The sequence below is a fragment of the Ochotona princeps genome, chromosome 4 (assembly GCF_030435755.1).
Source record: "Ochotona princeps isolate mOchPri1 chromosome 4, mOchPri1.hap1, whole genome shotgun sequence".
NCBI lineage: Eukaryota > Metazoa > Chordata > Mammalia > Lagomorpha > Ochotonidae > Ochotona > Ochotona princeps.
The window spans coordinates 65,627,127-65,649,730 of NC_080835.1; the positions used below are offsets into that span (position 1 = coordinate 65,627,127).

Here is a 22,604-nt window from a genome sequence, read left to right on the forward strand (position 1 = left end):
AGCTTCCTAGACACTTGGAGATGTAAGCATCACTCAAACACAAGCCTTGGTCCTGGAAGAGAACATTAACATTGTGGGAACATTTTATATATCACATAGGAAGTCTATGGCAAGGTCCTGTGTGTTTCTTTTGACATCGTCAGTTGTCAGACCTATACCATCTTTCAAGGCAACTGTAGCACTGCCACTTCAGGTGCGCACAGTAATGCCATAACCAGTATCTCGGAGCCTCAGATTCTTGTCTGTGAAATCAAGTTGACACCAAATTCAGCAGGGTCATGTAAGGGATAGAGGTACTAGGTTCCTCTTCACAGTCCAACATGGGTGTTTGAGAGTGATTTTCCTCTCCAGAAGGGAAAGGCATGTAGAGAAAACACACGGCTTCTCATCACCATTCCCTCTTTCCTGGGGATCACGATTCCCCTTCTGGTGTGATGAAAGAAAGGCTGGAACATGTGTGACTCATCCTATTTGTATGAAACTGTCTGTTCTCTGGCTCTAACAGCCTGTCTGGGGCTGACCTTCAAGTTGTCAACTAAATCAGAAAATTCCATGATCAACCACCCCTTCTTGTGGCCCTGGGTTTGGTTGACAGGTTAAGTTCATTTGGTCACAAAGATTTCATCTCCAACTAACTAATGTGCATTAATTTCCACGACATGCTCCTGTTAATTTTTAATTTGAGAAAAGATCTGCTGTTTAATCAACCTTTAAATTCCTAATAGTGAAAAGTAATTACAATATTTTATGTGTCAGTACATGCACAAATGTTAAATTTGTTGTTATTTTAAGAACATTATTCACTGTAATGCAGCCAAATCTTCCACTCCTCATTGTTGTAGCAGATGGAGTCATATTAGAAACTAATTATATATGAAACAAGTTAAAAGCAGTGGCATTTTTTTGGGCTCTCTTATCTACATGGTCAACTTGTCAACTTTCTGCCATTTTGCTACACACCTACGCATGCGTACACACACACACACACACCAGCCTCTAAATTAGCAGAGGCCATCAAGTGATTTTTATGTTTTCAAACCTTTATGCTTGCCTGCCACACAACATTTTTAAATTTTTGTTCCAGATTCAACCTTCTCAACTTGTGTTTTCCAACTGTGCCTTGAATGTCATTCCCACATTGTAGTGATTTCATTCAATGTTAACTGATCTCACCTTCTATTAATACACTAACCCTCCTGCATTCTCCAATTTAAAAATTAAGAAAAAAAATCAATATCTGGTGTGTTAATGAAATATACAAATGCTAAATGAAGAAAATATCCAAAAAATATTGTTAAGCATTGTCCAAAGACATATAACGTCAAAAAATAGGACATGAGTGTCATTGTGGATTTAAATTTTTTATTATTTTTCTCAGTTCTGTGCATATTTCTCTTCAGGTTTCAGACTCACATTCTCCTCCCTTTTTGGTTGTTTGAATGCTTGAAGTGCACAGTGAGTCAAGTTATCTGAAACTGAACGCATGCTCAGCTTTCCATGTCATATCTGACTGTTTCCTAGTAATGTTTACTCAGTGAAGGTACCACCCCCCATACCCCTACACAACATAAAAATAAAACCTTTCCCTCTTCTCCACACTCTTCCACAATGACAGTCTTGTTAGGGCTTTTTAATTAGTAAACAGCTCTTGGTTTAGCAATGTTTCATGATTTACATTGCATTAGTCCATAATATTGTCATTTATTTGAGGACAACCTCTGTACCTACTTTCCCTCTTTGAAGCTGTATTCCATACCCTAAGATTATCTTATGGATAATAACGACTATCACTTTATCCCAAAAACACTTTCATCAATTAAAGATTATAAAAATACCAGGGCCCGGCGTGGTAGCCTAGCTGCTAAAGTCCTCACCTTGAATGTGCCGGGATCCCATATGGGTGCCGGTTCTAATCCCGGCAGCTCCACTCCCCATCCAGCTCCCTGCCTGTGGCCTGGGAAAGCAGTTGAGGATGGCCCAAAGCCTTGGGACCTTGCACCCACGTGGGAGACCTGGATGAAGCCCCAGGTTCCTGGCTTCAGATTGGCGCAGGACCAGCTGTTGCAGTCACTTGAGGAGTGAATCTTGGGATGGAAGATCTTTCTCTCTGTCTCTCCCCCTGTCTGTATATCTGACTTTGCAATAAAAATAAATCTTAAAAAAAATAAAATAAAGATTATTGAAATATCACAAGGCCCCAAATGGTGTCTTCTAAGTTCCTCTCAAATCTTCTTTCATATCTACACCTTTTACTCATCATATTTATCTTGTGTGATGCGGACATTCTCATGTGGCCTGGGGCAGATGCTTCTAAGCAACCATTTATTTATAGACTAAATGCTATGTAATTAGTGTAGCCTCTTCAAATCAAATGTAGATAAGCAGATGAAGAAACTTCATTCACTGCAGGACATAGTTTATATTACTAATCCACTATGAATATCTTACTAGTTCTCACTAAGTTTCTTAAATTTTTAGAGAATGGCTTTAAAATGTCAATAAGCCAAACCTTCAACTATGTAGCAATACTTACAGCTAAAGGGCAGACTTAGAATGGACAAATGTATCGTATGTCCTTGTCTACTCCTTTAAGCTCTTTGCACCTGAACTTTATCTCTTATAAAATAATGGTATTATTAAAATTTCAGAGCAATAAAAAGCTTGAAATATCCTACACTGATTGGAGCATTAAATGGAGCCTGCTTGCTTACTCTCCCTCTGGCCTTTTCCCACTTCCTCCCGTTCCTTTAACCCTTTCCTTAGTTTTCTTACAACCTTTTATGTCATGCCATATAATAGGAATTCAATAAAAATAATTTTCCACACACTTCACTTTGATTACATAGAATGGAACAGTGGGAGACAAGCATAACTGCTTATAGTTTTAACTTTGTAGCCTATGTTCTCATAATATGCAAAATAAAACACCAGTATCCACTTCTGGATAATATGGCTGTACCAAAACAATTTCAATTCCATTGATAAAAAAATTATTAGAGTAAGAGCTTATATTTTCCATTTGGAAAAAATATTTATGTAGAATAACTTCCTATGAATTGTTACTTATTATCATAAATATCTTGAAATTTAGGTATCTTTCATTTTGTGACTTGGTAAAAATTATCATCAAAGGACAGGGTCCCAAATTCAGAAGCCAGAGTTGTCATCAAAACAATATAAAACTCTGTAGTAAACTTGCCAAAAATCTTTTTTTAATAATCATATATTGAATGTTGTAAGTGTAGATAATATACCTCAAATAAGCTTTTCTCACTTTCAGAGTTTTTAAAAGACATCTATTCTAGAATGCAAACGGTTTTAGACGTTTTATTACTGCTCAGCTTACTGATCTTATCCTGCTCTCAGGGTCAAAGTGTTTAGTAAATCTATCTCAGGGATTTGACTAGCACATTTTTATTGGCAGCAGGACAACATATTTCCCAGAGTTCAAATGGAAGCATCAGTGGCCAAGTCAGTACTACACTCTCATTGTATCAATGTGTAGCACAGATGGCAAGATATGTTGATAGATGAGGCTGTCTCAGATGTAGAGTTGGGTTAGTACTGCCAAACACTTATGCAAATGATCTATTCAATATGCTGACCCAAGGTAGCTGGACAGTTATTACTAACTAAATTCAATGAGTGACTCTCCAGCAACTTTTCAAGGTGTTCTCTTTTCTTGAGAACTTGTAGTCCCTAAGAATCATTCATCCAAAATCTAGTTGGGGAAGAGATTAATGGAATGGCTGGCAATAAAATGATCTTAAAATCCAATGTTATAAAGTGTCCTAAAGAGGATTTTGAGGATGTAACAGTGATATTAAATGCTAGTTAAATTAGAATCACCCGGAATTATTTCTTCATAAATCTAAAGTCTATGTAGAACCAGAGATTTCCTATTAGATTGTAACTCCATCCATGCTGCTTCTGTACAGGAGATAGGTGAATAGAGAGAAACACTGGATTGTAATTCATGGTGGTTGAACTTTTTGAGTGACTCTAAGCTTTCGTCTTTGTTTCCTCATTACTAAAATGAGATGGCAAATATTGCAATATTTTCTGGCAACTGTCTCCTGTTACTATTATTCAATATTTATGGATCTTTAGAATTTTTGTAAAATCGAGTTTATAATTGTGTTTGGCATGGTTATTCTTAGAAAATGATTTTCCTTTAAAGTACATATAACTGTATATGTAACTCATAATCTATAATCCACATAAAGGAAAAATTGTTTCATTAACTGATACATCTCACTTATTTAGTAGACACTCAACATTAAACAAATGATTGAGAGAAACAATACACGTAATTTGTTAGCATTATTGTACAAAGTATTTTAAAAATGATTATACAAAGGATTTTGATTGTTTTATTTTTACCTACTGTGCCAACTTGTTAAATCAGGAGAAGTAAAGCTGTAACACAAAGAAGCTAACCCAGACTGAGGAGCACATTGCTCAATATTTGAAATAGTATCATATGTGTCAAGAAGTAGAATCATTGGTTGATATAAAAGAGATGATTTTAAAGTTCAGAGTAAAGAGTATTTTTCTAGGATGCTCAAAGATCAAATGAACTGGTACTCCAGCAAAGGATAAATTGCTACATAGCCAAACAATGAAGAAATTAAGAAATCTAAAGACAACAAATATATTATGCTATTAATTAAATTTCAACAAAATTTCTCTAGTCCATTCAAAGATCACACAAGTTTTTAGAAAAATGAAACTAAAAAAAAGTATGTTTCAACACAAAAATCCCATGCACATTTTCTTATTACACAAACTTCCAGATTTGTTTGAAATCTATATATATAGAACACAATTTTATCATATAAAATATCAAATTTTCATGTTGCATTATCACTGGCATTAAAGTCACAATATAAAATGACAAATGTCAATCTATTGCTTTTGTGTACTTGTCATCAAGGAACATTTGTGATAGGCCAGAGCACTGAAAATAATTGCTGTAGATTTGTCCTATAAATCTTTTATCCCTATCAGAAAAACAAAACTACTTAAAACCAGTTTGTTTGCTTTTGTTTTACCCTAATGTTAACACTCACATTGGAATACAAGAAAATTGGTAATAGAAAGGTTTGTATGTTGTAAGAAACTGATACATCACTCTTGCCAACTAGGAATGGGTTTTAGATGAAATGTATGCCACTGGTGAAAAAGGAATCTCATGCAACTTCATTTTTATGAAGGATGTGTGGTCTCACATCAAAATGACCCCATCAATCTACTGCCATCAGATCAGACAGAAAAGAATTAGGTACATGAAGTGGCTGTCATAAACTGTATCCAGGTACAAGCTGTCACAGTTTTCAGAAGGTCAGTTACGCATTTGGAAAATAAATAAATAAACATTTATTATATATACATACATACACATATATATTTTTAAAAGCCTCAAAACTTAAGAAGTGAACTTGTTTTCTAGCTTGGATAGAAATTTTATGAAAGATGTTATAAGTAGCAAGGTTTTCACTATTCTTTAAATCTTCAGAAAAGATCCACAACACACAAGTTTTAAAAGGTATGGAATCTACCACTGATAATTTCCAATGTTACCAACCTAGGAAAGAATGTCATGTACACAGTCAAAATGATAACGATATTACACTAACTGCTATAATTAATTTTATGTGCCTATTTTGTTGTACCAGGGACATTCAGATATTTGGCCAATCAGTGGGACTTGTGTTTCTGGATGACATTAACTTATGCCTTAACATACTCAGTATAGCACATTGCCCTTCCTAAAAGAAGTAGGCCAGTTGCAACAATTTTGAGAGCTGAATATAAATGCTTAAAATGGAACTCTTTTGGCCTTCAGGCTTGAAATGAAGTACAGACTCTTCCTGGGTATTGACCCTTCTGGGTTTCACACTAGAGCTTAACATTGACAGCTCACATTTTTTTCAGAATTTGCACTACAAGTAGAACATCAGCATTCCTGAGTCTCCAGCCTGCCATCTACAATTCTGGGCACTTGTGAACCTCCTCAATCAAGTGAAGAACTGGATCCTTTCAATAAATCTCATGTGTGTGTGTGTGTGTGTGTGTGTGTGTGTGAGAGTATATGTAAACACACATCTTCTGTATTTCAATATGACATGTGGGGGACTCGCAAGATGGCCGACATAGGAAGATGGATGTGAGGGAGCTCACAGACAGAGAGGGATAGAACGCGACAAAAGCGTAAGTGGAGCAGCATAGACCTGCAGGGAGAGGAGCGTGAAGTTACCAGGACAGTGTGGAGCCAAAAAAATCCACAAAATACGGAAGCGCAACCAGGAAAACAAATGAGACAAGGCAGGGAAGACGGTGTTCCGCTCCAGACCTGCTGAGTCACAGCCGCTGGGAGCCGCGCTGGGAGCCGCGCTGGGAGCCGCGCCGGGAGCAGCGCCAGGAGCCGCACGAGACACAGCAGCCACAGAAACCTCCCGCAGCCGCCATACCTGCCACAGACCCTGACCCGCCGCAGCCGCCAGGAGCAGCACCCACGGCGAAAGTCCTCACCAGAGGCAGAGGCAGACTGCAAGAACTTGAGGTTTGAGGGAGCTGGGTAGGGGCAGCAGTGGGTCGGAGGCTCCAGGAGTTAACTCTCCAGCGGCAGGCACAGACCCTGAACATCCTTGGTACTCATCTCCCCACCCCTCCACCCCCCCCCCCCCCCGCGACTCCAGCCTCTGGGGACACAAGGCAAGTGCCTTAAAACTGCCAAAACTGTCTTGGAGTTGACGCACAGTGGTCCTGTGCGCTGAGGAGAAAGGCAGAAGGCACACTGAATACTCCCCCGTGCCTTGCAGACTGGCACACAGCTAGGCGGTACTGACCCACAGGAACCCACACCTCTGGACTGTGCGGACCCGGGTGTGCCTCTGGGCTGGGCGGTCCTGTACAAGCGCTGGGGCGGGCGGTCCCCTGCACTCGGGTGGGCGGTCCCGTGCTGCTGGGGTGGGCGGACCTGCGCAGGAGGCGCTTCTAGAGAGCATCTGGAACAACCCACGCCCTACAGTCCTGTGCTTGGAAAACACACCAGGAGGGCACTGCGGACCCGCGTGCAGGAGGCGTTCCCAGAAAGCGCCTGGAACCTCCACGCCCTGCAGTCCCTGACACTGGGGACACACTGAGAAAGTACCTAGAATCCTCTGCGCCCTGTGTTCCTGCGCAAAGGGGGCGCACACAGAGTGCCTTCATTCCCCCACGTCCTGTGGTCTCATACGTGTAGGGGACAAGCTGAGAGTGCGCTTTGAATCTGCTGGGACTTGGAAGTGGCGCCCTGTGGTCCAGTGTACTGGAGACGCACCAAAAGTGCCTTGAAAATTCCCGTACCCTGCTACTCCACACCTGCACGCTCGGATCTCTACAGGATAGCGCTTGGAGACCCCTCAGCAAGCTGGTGCCTGGGTCTCTCAAAAACAAACACTAGACTAGGGTGAGAATCGAGCAACACCTTGGGCCACAAATATGGGAAGAAATAAGAGAGTTAGTGACGTAGACACAGCTTGCTCCGCCCCAAAAAGCCACCATAAAGCCTGGTGAATCGCAGAGATTACAGATGAAGAAATTGAAGACGTCTCTGATAAGGAGTTCAGAAAAATAATTATAAAACTCTTCAGAGACAATGAAAAGCGATGGGACGAGCTCAAAGATTTTAAAAACCACATAATCACAGAAACAAAATCGCTCAAAAACGAGATCCTAGACTTGAAGAACAAAGTTGAGAGCTTAGCCAACAGAATTACAGCAGCAGAAGACAGGATATCCGACTTGGAAGATTCCCAGAATGAAAACAGGCAGATTATTAACCAACTAGAGTCACAACTACACAAGGCAACCAAGACGATCCAAGAGATGAACGACAACATCAAGAAGTCAAATATCAGAATAATGGGGCTCCCAGAAGGAGTGGAAAGAGAGACAGGCATACAACCAGTACTTGAGGAAATTATGCAGGAGAACTTCCAAAATACCTGGAACATGAACCCAATCCAAATTCAGGAAGGCCAGAGGACTCCCCACAGGGTGGACCCAAAACGATCCTCCCCAAGACACGTGGTAATCAAGCTACCCTCCAATGAATACAAAGAAAGAATCCTAAGGTTAGCACGAACCAAAGAGAAGCTTACATTTAGGGGCAGGACCATCAGAATCACTGCCGACTTCTCAGAACAGACGCTCCAGGCAAGAAGAGAGTGGAACAAAATCTTTCAAGTACTGAAAGAGAACAACTGTCAACCAAGAATACTCTACCCAGCAAAGATTTCATTTGTATACGAGAACGAAACTAGATACTTCCACAGCAAAGAGAAATTAGAAGAATATGCCAACACAAAGCCAACTCTACAAAATCTCCTTAGAAATGCGCTACTCCCAGAGAAAAAGGAAGCAAGCCATAAGCAAGGATGGCAATCAGGGAGATCTCAATAAAGTCCATCCACAGAAACGACAATCAATTACCAACAACCTCAAAAACACAGGTATATGTCACGGCAAAATTATAATTTCTCAATATTAACCCTCAACACAAATGGCTTAAATTCATCACTCAAAAGGCACCGATTAGCAGACTGGGTTAAAAATCAGGACCCAACTATATGCTGCTTGCAAGAAACACATCTAACCAGAAGGAACTTCAGGAAACTTAAAGTGAAAGGGTGGAAACAAATATTCCATGCCAATGGACGAGAAAAAAAGGCTGGTGTGGCAGTCCTATTCTCAGATGATACGGACTTCAAAGTAACAAATGTCAAAAAGGATAGGGAAGGGCGCTACATCTTCTTGAAAGGGAGGATCCAACAAGAACCAATCGCCATTCTTAACATTTATGCCCCTAGCCCGGATGCACCCAGCTACGTGAAACAACTACTTTTGGACTTAAAGGGAGACATAGATGAACATACGATAATTCTGGGAGACCTGAACACCCCACTAACACCAATAGATAGATCAACGCAGCAAAAGCTCAACAGAGAAGCCACAGATCTCACACACACAATAGAACAACTGGACCTAGTAGACGTCTATAGAATATTTCATCCTAAGGCCACAGACTACACCTTCTTCTCAGCAGTGCATGGCACCTTCTCCAGGATAGACCACATAATAGGACACAAAGCAAGTTTAACTAATTACAAAAATATCAGAATCGTACCATGTACCTTCTCAGACCATCACGGAGTGAAACTGGAAATCAACAACTCAAAATGTCCCAGGAAACATGTAAACTCCTGGAGGCTGAACAATATGCTATTAAACGAACAATGGGTTAGAGAAGAAATTAAAGACGAGATCAAAAAATTTATGGAAATCAACGAAAACCCAGATACAAAAGTCCAAAACTTATGGGACACCGCCAAAGCAGTGTTGCGTGGTAAGTTTATTGCAATAAGCGCGCACGTCAAAGCCCAAGAAAGGCAACAAATGCAAGAATTAAGGACACACCTCCAGGAACTGGAAAAGCAACAGCAGAAAGACCCCACAAACAAGAGGAAACAAGAAATTATCAAAACAAGACAAGAACTAAATCAGAAAGAAATTAAAAAAACCATTCAGAAAATAAATGAATCAAAAAGCTGGTTCCTTGAGAGGATAAACAAAATAGATACCCCATTGGCCCGATTGACAAAGAAAAAACAAGACAAAGCAAGAATTAGCAACATCAAAGATGAAAAAGGCAACATAACAACAGACGCTACTACCATTACGGGAAATAATTAGAAATTATTACAAAGAACTATATGCCAACAAATTCGATAACCACTTGGAAATGGAAAGATTCCTAGACTCCCACCACTTACCAAAACTAACCCCAGAAGCAACAGAAGACCTGAATAAACCCATTACTGAATCAGAGATAGAATCAGTGATTAAAGAGCTCCCAACAAAGAAAAGCCCAGGCCCAGATGGTTTTACCACAGAATTCTACAAAACATTCCAACCAGAGCTAACCCCAATCCTTTACAAGCTCTTCAAAACAATAGAAAAGGAAGCAACTCTTCCAAACTCATTCTATGAAGCCAATATCACCTTAATCCCCAAACCGAATAGAGAATTAACAGAGAAGGAAAACTACAGACCGATCTCCCTGATGAACGTTGACGCTAAGATTCTCAACAAAATCCTAGCCAATAGAATACAAAAAAACATCAGACAGATCATCCACCCAGACCAAGTAGGTTTCATCCAGGGAATGCAGGGATGGTTCAACATAAGAAAATCCATAAATGTGATACATCACATCCAAAAACTGAAAAACAAAAACCATATAATAGTATCAATAGATGCAGAAAAAGCCTTCGACAAAATTCAACACCCCTTCATGTTAAAAACCCTAACCAGGGTGGGGATAGAAGGAACAATCCACAACATAATCAAAGCAATATATGAAAAACCCAATGCCAGCATCATACTAAATGGAGAAAAACTGGATCCCTTCCCACTGAGATCTGGAACAAGACAAGGCTGCCCACTATCACCACTGCTATTCAATATAGTCCTAGAGGTACTTGCAGAAGCCATAAGACAAGACAAAGAAATCAAAGGAATCCAAATTGGAAATGAAGAAGTCAAGCTTTCACTATTCGCAGACGACATGATTCTCTACATAGAAGAACCAAAAAACTCAATACAAAGACTCCTAGAACTCATACGAGAATTTGGCAGAGTGGCAGGATACAAGATAAATGAACAAAAATCAATAGCCATGGTGTATGCAAATGGCCGCAAGATGGAAGAAGATCTAACCAACAAGCTACCATTCAAAATAACAGAGAAAAGCATGAAATATCTGGGAATAAATTTAACCAAAAGCGTAGATGACCTTTATGAAGAAAATTACAAAACACTCAAAAATCAAATAGAACAAGACCTCGAAAGATGGAACAACATCCCATGCTCCTGGATAGGCAAAATTAATATCATCAAAATGTCTATACTACCAAAAGCAATATATACATTCAATGCAATCCCAATCAAATTACCCACAGCATTCTTCATCGAACTGGAAAAAATGATACACAGATTCATCTGGAAACACAAAAAACCACGAATAGCCAGAACCACTCTGAAGAACAGGCACTTAACAGGGGGAATCACAGTACCGGATCTATGGACATACTATAGGGCAGTGGTCATCAAAACAGCCTGGTACTGGCACAAAGATAGAGAGGAAGATCAGTGGAGCAGAATAGAAACAACAGATGGAAACCCACACAGATACAGTCAATTAATCTTCGACAAAAAGACAGACAACAACCCAAGCAAATGGAAAGGTCTGTTCAATAAATGCTGTTGGGACAACTGGTTAATAGCCTGCAGAAACAAAAAGATAGACCCACATCTCTCACCATACACCAAGATCGAATCTAAATGGATAAAAGACCTAAACCTACATCCAGAAACCTTCAAACTTTTGGAAGAAAATGTTGGAAACACACTGCAACACTTAGGGGTAGGCCCTCATTTCCTAAAAAAGACTCCAAATGCAGTAGAAATCGAGACCAAAATAAACAATTGGGACCTCATCAAACTAAAAAGCTTCTGTACAGCTAGAGAAACAATCAATAAAGTAAAAAGGCAACCCACAGAATGGGAGAAGATCTTCGCACACGACATAGGTGATAGAGGGCTAATCTCCAGAATATACAAAGATCTCCAGAGAAACCAAAACACCAGAACAAACAAGCCACTCAAGAAATGGGCACGGGAAATGGGCAAACACTTCACAAAAGAACAAACCCAAATGGCAAACAAGCATATGAAAAAATGCTCAAGTTCCCTGGCAATAAGGGAAATCCAAATGAAGACAACAATGAGGTACCACCTAACTCCAGTAAGGATGGCACACATACATAATACCACCAACACTTGCTGGCGAGGATGTGGGGAAAAGGGAACCCTTCTCCACTGCTGGTGGGAGTGCAGACTTGTACAGCCTCTATGGGAATCAGTTTGGCGAATACTCAAACAACTGAAAATCAACATACCATATGATCCAGCAATAGCACTCCTTGGGATATATCCAAAACATCTTCTACTCAAGAAACCAACATGCACGCCTATGTTCATAGCAGCACAATCTACGATCGCAAAAACCTGGAAGCAGCCAAAATGCCCATCAGTGGAAGACTGGCTAAGAAAGCTATGGTTCATCTACTCCATGGAATACTACTCAGCTATTAAAAAAAATGAAATGCAATTCTTTGTGGACAAATGGGCCCGACTGGAATCCATCATGCTAAGAGAAATGAACCAATCCCAAAAGGTTAAATACCACATGTTTGCCTTAATCTGAGATGAAAAGAGAACAACTTGGAAAACAGTACCTGTATATTGTAATATTAGTGCAATCTAACAACCTGTATCCAATGCAATAAGATAAGGCGATATAATCTATAAACCAACAATTAATGTCAGAATACTTAAGATCTACATCGAAAATCTGTAAAACCTACTATACCCTCAATACGCTATGTTAACCTGTAATGAGGGGAGTGCAGGGAAATCTTTCAGGACCATAAAAAGAGTGAGAAAAAAGTACAATATAGCCTATCAAGATCAAATCTGGTAATTCATAGATAACAGACTCAAAGCGGCACTAAACAACACTAAAACTACTATACCAATGCATGAGGGGGGAATCGGGTGCGATCCTGACAACCTCTTAACAGGAGGTCATGTGCGTGGAGCAGGGGAGCACTCCAGAGTGTAGCAGGTGGTAAGGAGGAAGCTTGGATCCCAACCATGAAGACTCCCAGACCTTCACCACAAACTATTAATACGAGCAACAAGGACTATATCCCAACTGCCAAGGAGGCCACAGGGAATTGGATGCCCTCGGAGGCCGAGTACTCTGAGGTCACCCACCCCCAACCGGAGCTTCCACAGGGGATGGAAGAAGTCCAAACACTATCGTGCAGAAACCAACGTCATCGGAAAGACAACCAGAAGCCCTGAGTGGTCCGCAGAAACAGAAGAACAATAAACGTCCTTCGGGACCAGGGAGGAGAGCTTTCTCTGGTCCGAGCCTGGCTCCACCTCTGGACCCCCCCTCCCTCGCAATGACCATCGGGATCGCTTCGAAAACCCCTCACAGCAAACAAACAATCATACAAACTAAAAAAAAAAACAAAAAAACAAAAAAACAAAAAAAAAACTAAAATAAATAAACAACAGAAAGTAGAACTTGAAATCTGACAGGAAAGAGCTGGCATGGATTGGCTCATGCCTCGCTGGGTGGGTCACAAAGATTAGTTTTACTCCTCACCATGGTGTTGAGGATTTTCCTGCACACCCCCCCCCCAAAAAAAAATGTTCTGCACCTAAAATGTTGACATATATCTTGTTAGAGTTACAAGCCAGTCTGGATTATCCTAAAATCTGCCAAGATCAGCAAAATTTTACTTCAACACAACAATTGGCTAAATACTAAGATGAAATGGACACGAAACAGCTGAATGGTGCCTTATGGCCATTTTAAGGTATATAGCAGCCGGTCCTGTATATGAACTAAAATTGAAATGTCAATGAGCTAATCATAGGTTGTGGCTAGGACTTGTTTTCCTTTTTTTTTTTTTTTTTTATTTATTTTTTTTCTTTTTAATACACTGGTTACTCAAAACCATGTCAACTCCATAACATTGCAAATTGCTGTTGATGTTATACTGGGACTCTTAATTGACTGTGATGATATTCTGCCAGCTCAAACTTCAGACCAGAAAAGGTCTCCCCAAGAAACTGTTCAACCAATCTGGACAATAAGTAGCTGGACTCTATGCTTGGTATATGTTTGCAATGAAAGAATCTTGATTGAATTTGAACTGTAATACTGCATCAAGGTGGAGGAATCCACCGGGGGGAGGGGAGGGGGAGGGAGGGGGGGATACCCAGAGCCTATGAAACTGTCACATAATGCAAAATAATTAACAATAAAAAAAAAATCCTAAAAAAAATAAAAAAAAATATGACATGTGTATTTATGTATATAATTTTGGTTTTATTTTTCTGGAGAACTTGACTACTACATGGAACCAATAACACTGATAGGAAATGAGCTGTGTTCCACTCATCAAGTGAATTATCTGTGTCATTAAAGTGAATTCCTTTGGAAATCAATGATTCAGGGATTCATCTGATCACCAAGCAAGGACATCTCATCAACTTTTCAATATATAAGAATACACAGCATTTCCAATGCTTGAAAAAACCAGCTCTGAAAGCAATCTCACTTTCAAATCACAAATTCTTTCATTCTATATCATAAACCATTGCTTATATAACCAGTCTCAAAATCAGCTTTAGAAGCAATTGAAGGACTCTGGTATGCACTTACTGTTCAAGGGAATTATTCAAGAATGTAAGAACACATTTCATTTTCTTACAGTCCTTCTTTGAGGACTTAAGAACTCATCATTTCCATGTAATGATTCTTGTTATCATCATTAATAAGCAAGCACCCAGCATATTTCCTCATTTTCTTTGATCTTCTCTAGGCACAGATAATTTACATTTAAGCCCTACTTTCACCACACAGATTAAGCTTCCAAAGCATCTGTTCTTAAGCATCAAAAGACACCCTAGAATGTTGCCAATGCCTGGCATTAACTCTGTGTGAAGTTTCTGATTCTCACTCACCTGCCCAGAAGCAGAAACTCTCCTGCGAGTCCCAGACGCCTCATAGCCATCAGCAGACCTCTCACCGTCATGCCCTCACAGAAGCAAGCCACCACACGGGCCTTAGGCAAATGGCTTGTGAGCTTCTTCAGCAGCTTATCGAAACTCTGCTCCCCTGCATTACTGTAGATTTTGTAGGAGTGGGCGATGCAAATCCCTTCCTTGGCTGACATATCTTTGAAAGCCTCCATTCCACTTTCTCCATAGTTGCCTGTGTAAAAACACAGATAAGCAGAAGGTAGGTGAAATCAAAGTGCTCTATTAAAGGTAAACTCAGACTGTAGAAATGCTAGCATCATGGTGCTGGATTTGGAAGGTGATACCCGAATCTGAGTTTTCCTTCTTTCACAAAATTTTATATTGGGCAATTAGTAACTGATTGTGAACACTTACATTACAGTTACATAATAATCTTTTATATTTATACTGACACAGAAATAACATAAACAGTACAATTTTCATCCAAAAACAGTTGAAACAAAACATTTATGATCTGGAAAATCTCATATTTTATGTCAAAAGTAATATCTTTTTTAGACTTATTTTTATTGTAAAGGTAAATTTACAGAGAGAAAGAGAGACAAGAGAGAAAGATCTTCCATCTGCTGGTTCACTCCCCAAGTGGCCACAACTGCTGGAGGTTAGCTAATCCAAAGCCAGGAGCCTAGAGCTTCTTCCAGGTCTCCTATGCAGGTACAGGATTCCAAGGCCTTGGTCCAACCTCTATTGCTTTTCCAGGCCACAAGGAGGGAGCTAGATGGGAAGTAGAGCAGCGGGGACATGAACTGGCACCTATATGGGATCTTGGTGAATGCAAAGTAAGGCTTTAGCCACTAGGCCATTGCACTGGGCCCAGGAGGAAGTACTTTTATATGCTGACGCTTACTTTCACAGTATTTCCCTTTGCTTCTTATTAAATGATCATGTCACTTCACTGACAAGACTGCTTTGTTAAAATTCATCTTCCACAGGCCCAGGGTTTGGAAGCCTTGTCCCCATTGTGGCAGTTATAGGTACCTTCAAGAGGTGAGACCTAACACAAGGTGATTAGCTCACTAATTAGCCCCACCATTATCAATGGAGTAACACAGGTTATGCAGAAGTGGATCCATTCCTATGGAAATAAATCACTATCAAAGAATAAGCAGAACTCCTCCAAGCTGCTGCACTTCCTTGCTCACACACCTGCCCTTTCTGCAGGTGGCTAACTCCTTTTCAGTATCTCTACCACGTCGTAAAGCAGCCAGACAGTAGAATAATGTAGTTTGGATTTCACAGCCAACAGTGTATCGAGTCAAATAAACTTTCTTATATGTTCCCTAGCACCATATATTCTCTTACAAAAGACAAACTCGACCAAGACACTCACTGCTAGGAAATTTGCATTTAAAGATGGAGTACATATCTAAGGGATCATCAAAAATATGTGGGAAATGTATTTCATAATTACCAATGGGTTTCAATTCTTTTATAGCGAAAACTTTTAATTCCATCTTCCCATGAGCTTTGTGACCTACCCTCATATACATATTCTTTGTTTAGCATAGATGTTGCCATAGCTTTTATGAAATATTTTTAGATACAGTACTCTGTGTATGTTATAAATTAGATGACATATTAGTAACCATAAAGTTTATAGGTTAACCTCCATTGAAAAATCGAGAAATGACTAAAAAGGTAGGGGGCTAATGGTAGTATTTTTAAATTAACATAATCAATTGTACACCAATCAACTATAAAGGATGTACACAGGAATTTCATATAAGTGACCCCATTTAACTTTGGCAGAGACGGCATTCTAACCTCCACTGCATCGGTCAGAAAAACAGCCGAGGCATCAGGTGTGCGTGAGCTCAGATCCAGGTGTCAGCAGACGGTTGATCTCCGCACAAACATGCGTACAGGTGCTTCCTCTCGGCTGCCTTGGCTCTCTCTTGGGAGGCTCCAAAGTCCAATTCTATGGGCACTTATCTTTCCAATTCAAAAGTCACAACTTTTCAATTTTAGAAATATTTGAGTATTTTAAAACTGTAAAATCATTTTACTGACATTTTTTGAGTTTTGAAAGTATTATCTGGGTGAGAAAGACTGATTCAAAATATACTAAAGGCATACAAGATAACCTTAGTGGCCTAAAAATCAAATAGACTTATGAATCGGCATTTTATTAGTATGAGGAATTAACAAATTAATAAGCAATATGGGATTTTTTTCAGAAACATTTTTGATCTTATTTAGAAAGGCAGATTTACAGAAAGAAGGAAATACAGAGAAAGATCTTCTATCTACTGGTTCACTCCCGAAGTGGCTACAACAGCCAAAGCTGAGCCAATCTAAAGCCAAGAGGCAGGAGCTTCTTGGTCTTCCCTGTGGGGATGCAGGGTCCCAAAGCTTTGGGCTATCATCTACTGCTTTTCCCAGGCCACAGGCAGGGAGCTAGATGGGAAGTGGAGCAGCCGTGACATGAACCGGTGTCCTAATGGGATCCTGGCACTTGCAAGGTGAGGATTTACCACTGAGCCATTGTACTGGGCCCAGGAGTATGGGGTTTTCAACTTCACAGGGTTCACATATGCTGATAATATAAAGAGCATAAACACCTCTAATATAATGGCACAGAGGTTTGATTTTTGGAATGTCAATTCATACAACTCACTATCCCTAATAACCATGTGCGGAGGGTTAATATGACACTCCTTTCACCGATAATAACATTGAAGTTCAAATAAGTGGATGTCAGAGTCCTAGACTGAGCATAGATCTTTGACTTCCTGCTCCTGTGGTGCCCTCTATACCACAAGCACTTTGCTGGAAACGAGCTCCTCTAGCTTTGAGGGTGTATTTTCGTGTAGTTTTATCTCCATGGAAAAACTGCAAAGGGCAAAGCAAAGCAGAACAGCTTTTAGTCTCAGCCAAAAACACCGGTGAGCCAGCTGCATCTTTTTTCCTCCTTCTCCAGAATTAAAAGCAACAAGAAATCTCTGTGATGATGGCAGGTGGGCAATCTAGTTATTTTGCAATTAACCAAGTTTAAAGGATGCTTTATGAAAATTGTTCCAAGTGGCCTAAATTATTGGTTTTAGACTAATCTGAGTAATCTATTATTCTCTGATTTATTTTTAGCCAACTCTGTTTTTCAACTGACTGGATTGCACTTAATGCTTTCATTCAACACTGAAGTGTCTGCATAAATAATTTAAAATTAGATGTAGTTATTGTGATGGAAATAATGAAAACTTCCAATATATTCAGTTAAGCCAAATAAATACTTAACAAGTACATAAGCTTTAGGATCTTTCTCAACAAAGCTTTTTGTTGTTTTTTATTTAAATTTATTTAGTTAAAAGTCAGAGAGACCAATGGAGAGGAGAGAAGGGGAAAGGAGAAGAGGCGAGGGCAGGAGGGTAGCTAAGTGAGGAGAAATGGAGGGGAGGGGAAGACAAATCTGGGCATTCCAATGTGGACTGAGTCATCCTAAGCAATTTTGTAACTGTTGAATCAAACACCTGCAAACAGTTGACCAGAACAGTCTTTTTTTTTTTTTTTTTTTTTTTTTTTTTTTTTTTTTTTTTTTTGAGGGGGAAGGTACTGAGTTGTTTTTAAGAAAAGAGATGTTCTTAAGTTCTTTTATTACTATCCTTTGTGCTAGTCTGGGTTCATGACCCATTACTCGATAGGAAACCCCTGTGGGTGGGTTGATTGTGCCTTGGAACAGCACCTGCTTGAAAGAAGAATTACCTTAACAAGATCCTAAAGTTATCCCTGAAAGCTCTCGTCTCCTACAAGGCACAATTTCACATAGCACGAGAGCAGCCCCACAACAGCACCCAGATAGAGCCGACATGAGCACACGAATGCCTGAGCACGGTGACATGGCAAGGCGCAGGTCCAGGGAGCAGGTGGCGGATGCTAGCCAATTCACCAGGACCAGGGCCAGTGGGACTCAGGGCAGGGACTGAGGAAGGAGCTTCTTGGATGACATGAGGATCACACGTCCCGTGGAAACACTAGGGGGAAGACACCAAGCCTTTGGCTCACTGGGCCCCTAGCACGCCCATCCCAAGCCTGGACACACACGCAACTGTACACTCACCCTTAGCCAGAACCCACGGAGATGACATTCGCTGTGGTGTATTCCAGTGTGATAGCTCAGAGGCTGGCAATGTGCCACAGGACACTACCATACGGCACAGTCCCCACCAGCAGGTTAACACGACCTACCAAGATCACTGAAAAGCCCAAGTGCTGCACCAGAGAGCTTCCACAGGAAGCGGGCAAAATCGTGAAAGCACGGGGAAGGGGCAGGACTGCGTATGGTGGGTCGGAGCACGCATCCTGGCTGGCTGAGCTGGACCAACCACAAGTGGTGGGCCGGGCCTCCGGGATCCTAGGGAAGGAGGCTGAAGGAGCTTTTGAAATGTGGAGAGAACATTGTAATTAGAGAAACCTGATTTCAAATTCTGCTTGCAGAAGCTCTCTGACCTCAGTTTTCTCAACTGAAAATGAGTTAATATCTGGTAGGTAGCTTGAACCTAACTGATAGAACCTACTGAGATTACAAAGAATACAGTTCAACCACACTCTCCTGGGACAGAGCAGGTGTTCCTACCCTCTCACGGAGAAAATGGCATGATTATTGAACTTCAGCAGAAAACGATGATTTTACCAGAGCAAAGCTCAATATGTACTCTGAAAAGTTAAAATATGTGGAGGGGTATATGGAAAATTTTACTTTTGTTTAAAATTTTCTGAGCATGAAATGTCCAAAAAATGAAGCCTATTTTAAAAAGTTTTAATACAAGTGTGGCAAAGAAATTCTGCAAATTAATTTTTACAAAATAAACCAATTGTAATAAGAATTACAAGTGAAAATATTTGTTCCAGTATGAAGTTCAAGTGTTAAGATGTCAAGGATATAATATAAATAGAGTATAATATAATTTCACTTTTAAATATAGTGGGAAAATTATTTTAAAAATAGGTCAAAGGATTTAAAAAGAACAATGAAATAGATTTTCATAAAAGATGGAGAATACTTTTTCTCACCAACAGGGATCAAGCAATTAAGAACGAAGTTATGGTATAAAATATGAAACGAACATGCTTCTTCATTTCAGTAACTGGTAGAAGAAAGAACACATGGAAAATTCTTCAAGTAGCAAAGAGCAGGATTTATACTTTGGGGTTACTAGAAATGTAATCACAGCCCAGTGACTTGGCATTTTGATCACAATATTCATATTCATCATGATGAAAATGTCAGTTGTTGATTTTCAGCTTTCAAGTCCCACCTATAGACACAGTGACAAATTCATTATGCAATGGAATACATCTGTTATCAACCTGTACAATGAAAATTCAGAAAAAAAAAAGATGACAGCCGGTTTCTAGAGGGTATCATTCTAATGAGCTATTGCATAATGTCCCACTTAAAATATAAAGAACAGAGTTATGCAATGATAAAGCTAACTGGATTTTTCTCCTGAAGACTTCAGTTTCTCCTGGATAATAATGTATTCTAGTAACTTAACCTCAAATATTGTTTCAAGTTAGTTCCTCACAAGTAAAATCTGACTCTGTGTCAGATGTGGTCTGGAAACATCTCCTTGCCTTTGTTTCAAAGCATACATGAAAAAGAGGATTTGCAAAAGAATATCCTTAAATACTTTTCAGCTAATAGAGATGGTTTGACCTTTAAGCTGAAAGGCAAGAAAGGCGTGTAATGTAATGGCATGAATTCACAGCAGTAGTCACTGCATTACTGTGCCTGCATTAGAATAAAGATTATAAAGTATGTCACCATAAAGATATGATCCATCTAAAGGGATATTTGGGCTTTTTCTTGCAAAATATACACTGAAGATATGTTTTAATATATCTGCATATTTAATATACAGATATCTTAATGCATTAAATGTGATTTAATGTATGTTAGGGGAAACCTATCACAGAGTTCAAATCAAAGTCATACTAGAAACGTAGTTTGCCCCTTTTTCTACTATAATCTTTCTTTCCCTACCCTTAATATTAATCCTTAATATTCTTTGCACAGAAACTATGTACAAACAATCTCTGATCCTCTTTTCTTTCCTCCACACCTTATCAACCAGTATTTTTTATGTTTATTTAGTTTTACCTACTTCAAAGGTGAAATATTTTAAAAGGAGAAAAACAGAGAGAGGCAAGAGAAAGGTGTTTCTTGCTCAGTCCGCAAATGCCTGCAACTAGTTAAGAAGCCAGGAACCCAGAATTCCATTAGGATCTGTCAGAAAGGCAGCAGGGACCCAAGCACGGGAGCCGTCCTCTGTGGACTCCCAGGATGCAGGACCAGGAAGCCTCATCAAGCAGAGGAGCCAGGGCTCAAACCAGCACTGTGAAGCTGGATGCGGGCATCTCAAGCACCAGCAGTTTAACATGCACCACATGCCATACCCCTTCTATTTTTCAGTGAATTTTGTTAGTACTCTTTTCTATTTATATACATTCTCTGTATTTTGACTTATTTTGTTTTATTCATGATGTTCCTTATACCTGGAATTGGATTACTGTATGTATGTATATACGCATATGCATAAATATACATATATTTACATATAGATATATATACAATATAATATACATAATATTTCAGATGTTGAAATCTTACTATTCTTTCTTGTTCAACCCCAGACCACATTTTGAGAGTACCAGCAAATGAAAGAATGCTTCTGAATTAACCTTGGCATAATCTATCATGCTTTCAAAGGAATCCAAGTAGGACAATAAATAAACATATTCTGGCTCAAAGAAGAGGAAGTCTGGGTTGCAATTATTTGGAAGGCTTCAAAATATTTATAGCAAAGTAACAGTAACAGTATAGTATGTAGAGGCTATGTATGTATATAAATAAATAAATACATATATAATCTATGTAATTAGATTATAGTCTAAAGAATTCCAATATTTATACATTTTTGAATGGAAGGATCTGATAAAGACAATTAAGAAGAAAATAATCATATGAATACATAGTTTTGAAAACCAAGAGAATGACTTTTTAACATTAGCTAATATTAAATATTAAAGTAAAAACTTATGTTAAAATTCATCTACTTTGAAAATATAATTGAAATAACATAGTGAGAAAGGGAAAACAGAGTAATTATAAAGTTTCTCCTATTGCTAACTTTGTTTTTTACCTATGTCAAACCAATTGTTAAGAATGTTGTACTATTATTGTTTTAACGATCTGTTGTCACTTTAACAGGTACTGTATATGGGTGAATGCTTTTTTATTGTAATGAAAATTTAAAACACATTATCTCAAAAACTACCAAAGACACAAAGAGTGTCTTTTGTAAAATTTGAAAATAGGAGGGAGAACTAGGGAGAAAGAGGGAGGGGGAGGAAGGAAGGAGGAAGAGACGGAAGAAAGAACAGAATAGTTGTACGTTCTTAGAATTGTTATCTACCAACCATGTTGAAGCTGTTAAAACAAATGACAAATTTTAAAAGTATTAAGAACAACTTAAAAATAAATAAAATAACCAGTGATGAAGATGAGTAAAGAAATGTGGTTGTAATCAGAATGTGGAAATCCAAGGATATTGCTATAGTTTAGGTTTTAGGTGAAATGCCTACCATTGGGTAGGATAAACTTTCAAAAGTTTAGATTCATTGTTGTTATCAATGTTAGGTCAGATTAGCAGCATCAATAACATTTGCCTAAAACCTGTAGAATTATTTGGTGTAAGCACAATAAAAATATTCATCACATAGTGTAATATTGATTTCTATATTGTTATTGTTATTATTATTATTATTATTATTATTAAAGCAAATTAACCTGACCATGTAACACTTAATTCCCATACATTTTAAATGAGGTATTGATGTTGAGAATTTTTCCCAAGAAAATTATGACCAGTAAATAG

The 22,604-nt window shown here is 39.1% G+C and overlaps 1 protein-coding gene across 1 annotated transcript in view; it reads right to left on the reverse strand.

Annotated features, from left to right (window-relative positions):
- Positions 1 to 18,977, reverse strand: part of GRM5 (glutamate metabotropic receptor 5) — a 254,704-nt gene extending 235,727 nt beyond the window's left edge. The window contains exons 1-2 of the mRNA XM_058663716.1: positions 18,785 to 18,977; positions 14,653 to 14,902 (exon numbers count right to left, since the gene is read on the reverse strand). Coding sequence (XP_058519699.1) covers positions 14,653 to 14,902; positions 18,785 to 18,875 — 341 coding nt within the window. The 5' untranslated portion in view covers positions 18,876 to 18,977. The remainder of the gene's footprint in view (positions 1 to 14,652; positions 14,903 to 18,784) is intronic.
- Positions 18,978 to 22,604: the final 3,627 nt, after the last annotated feature.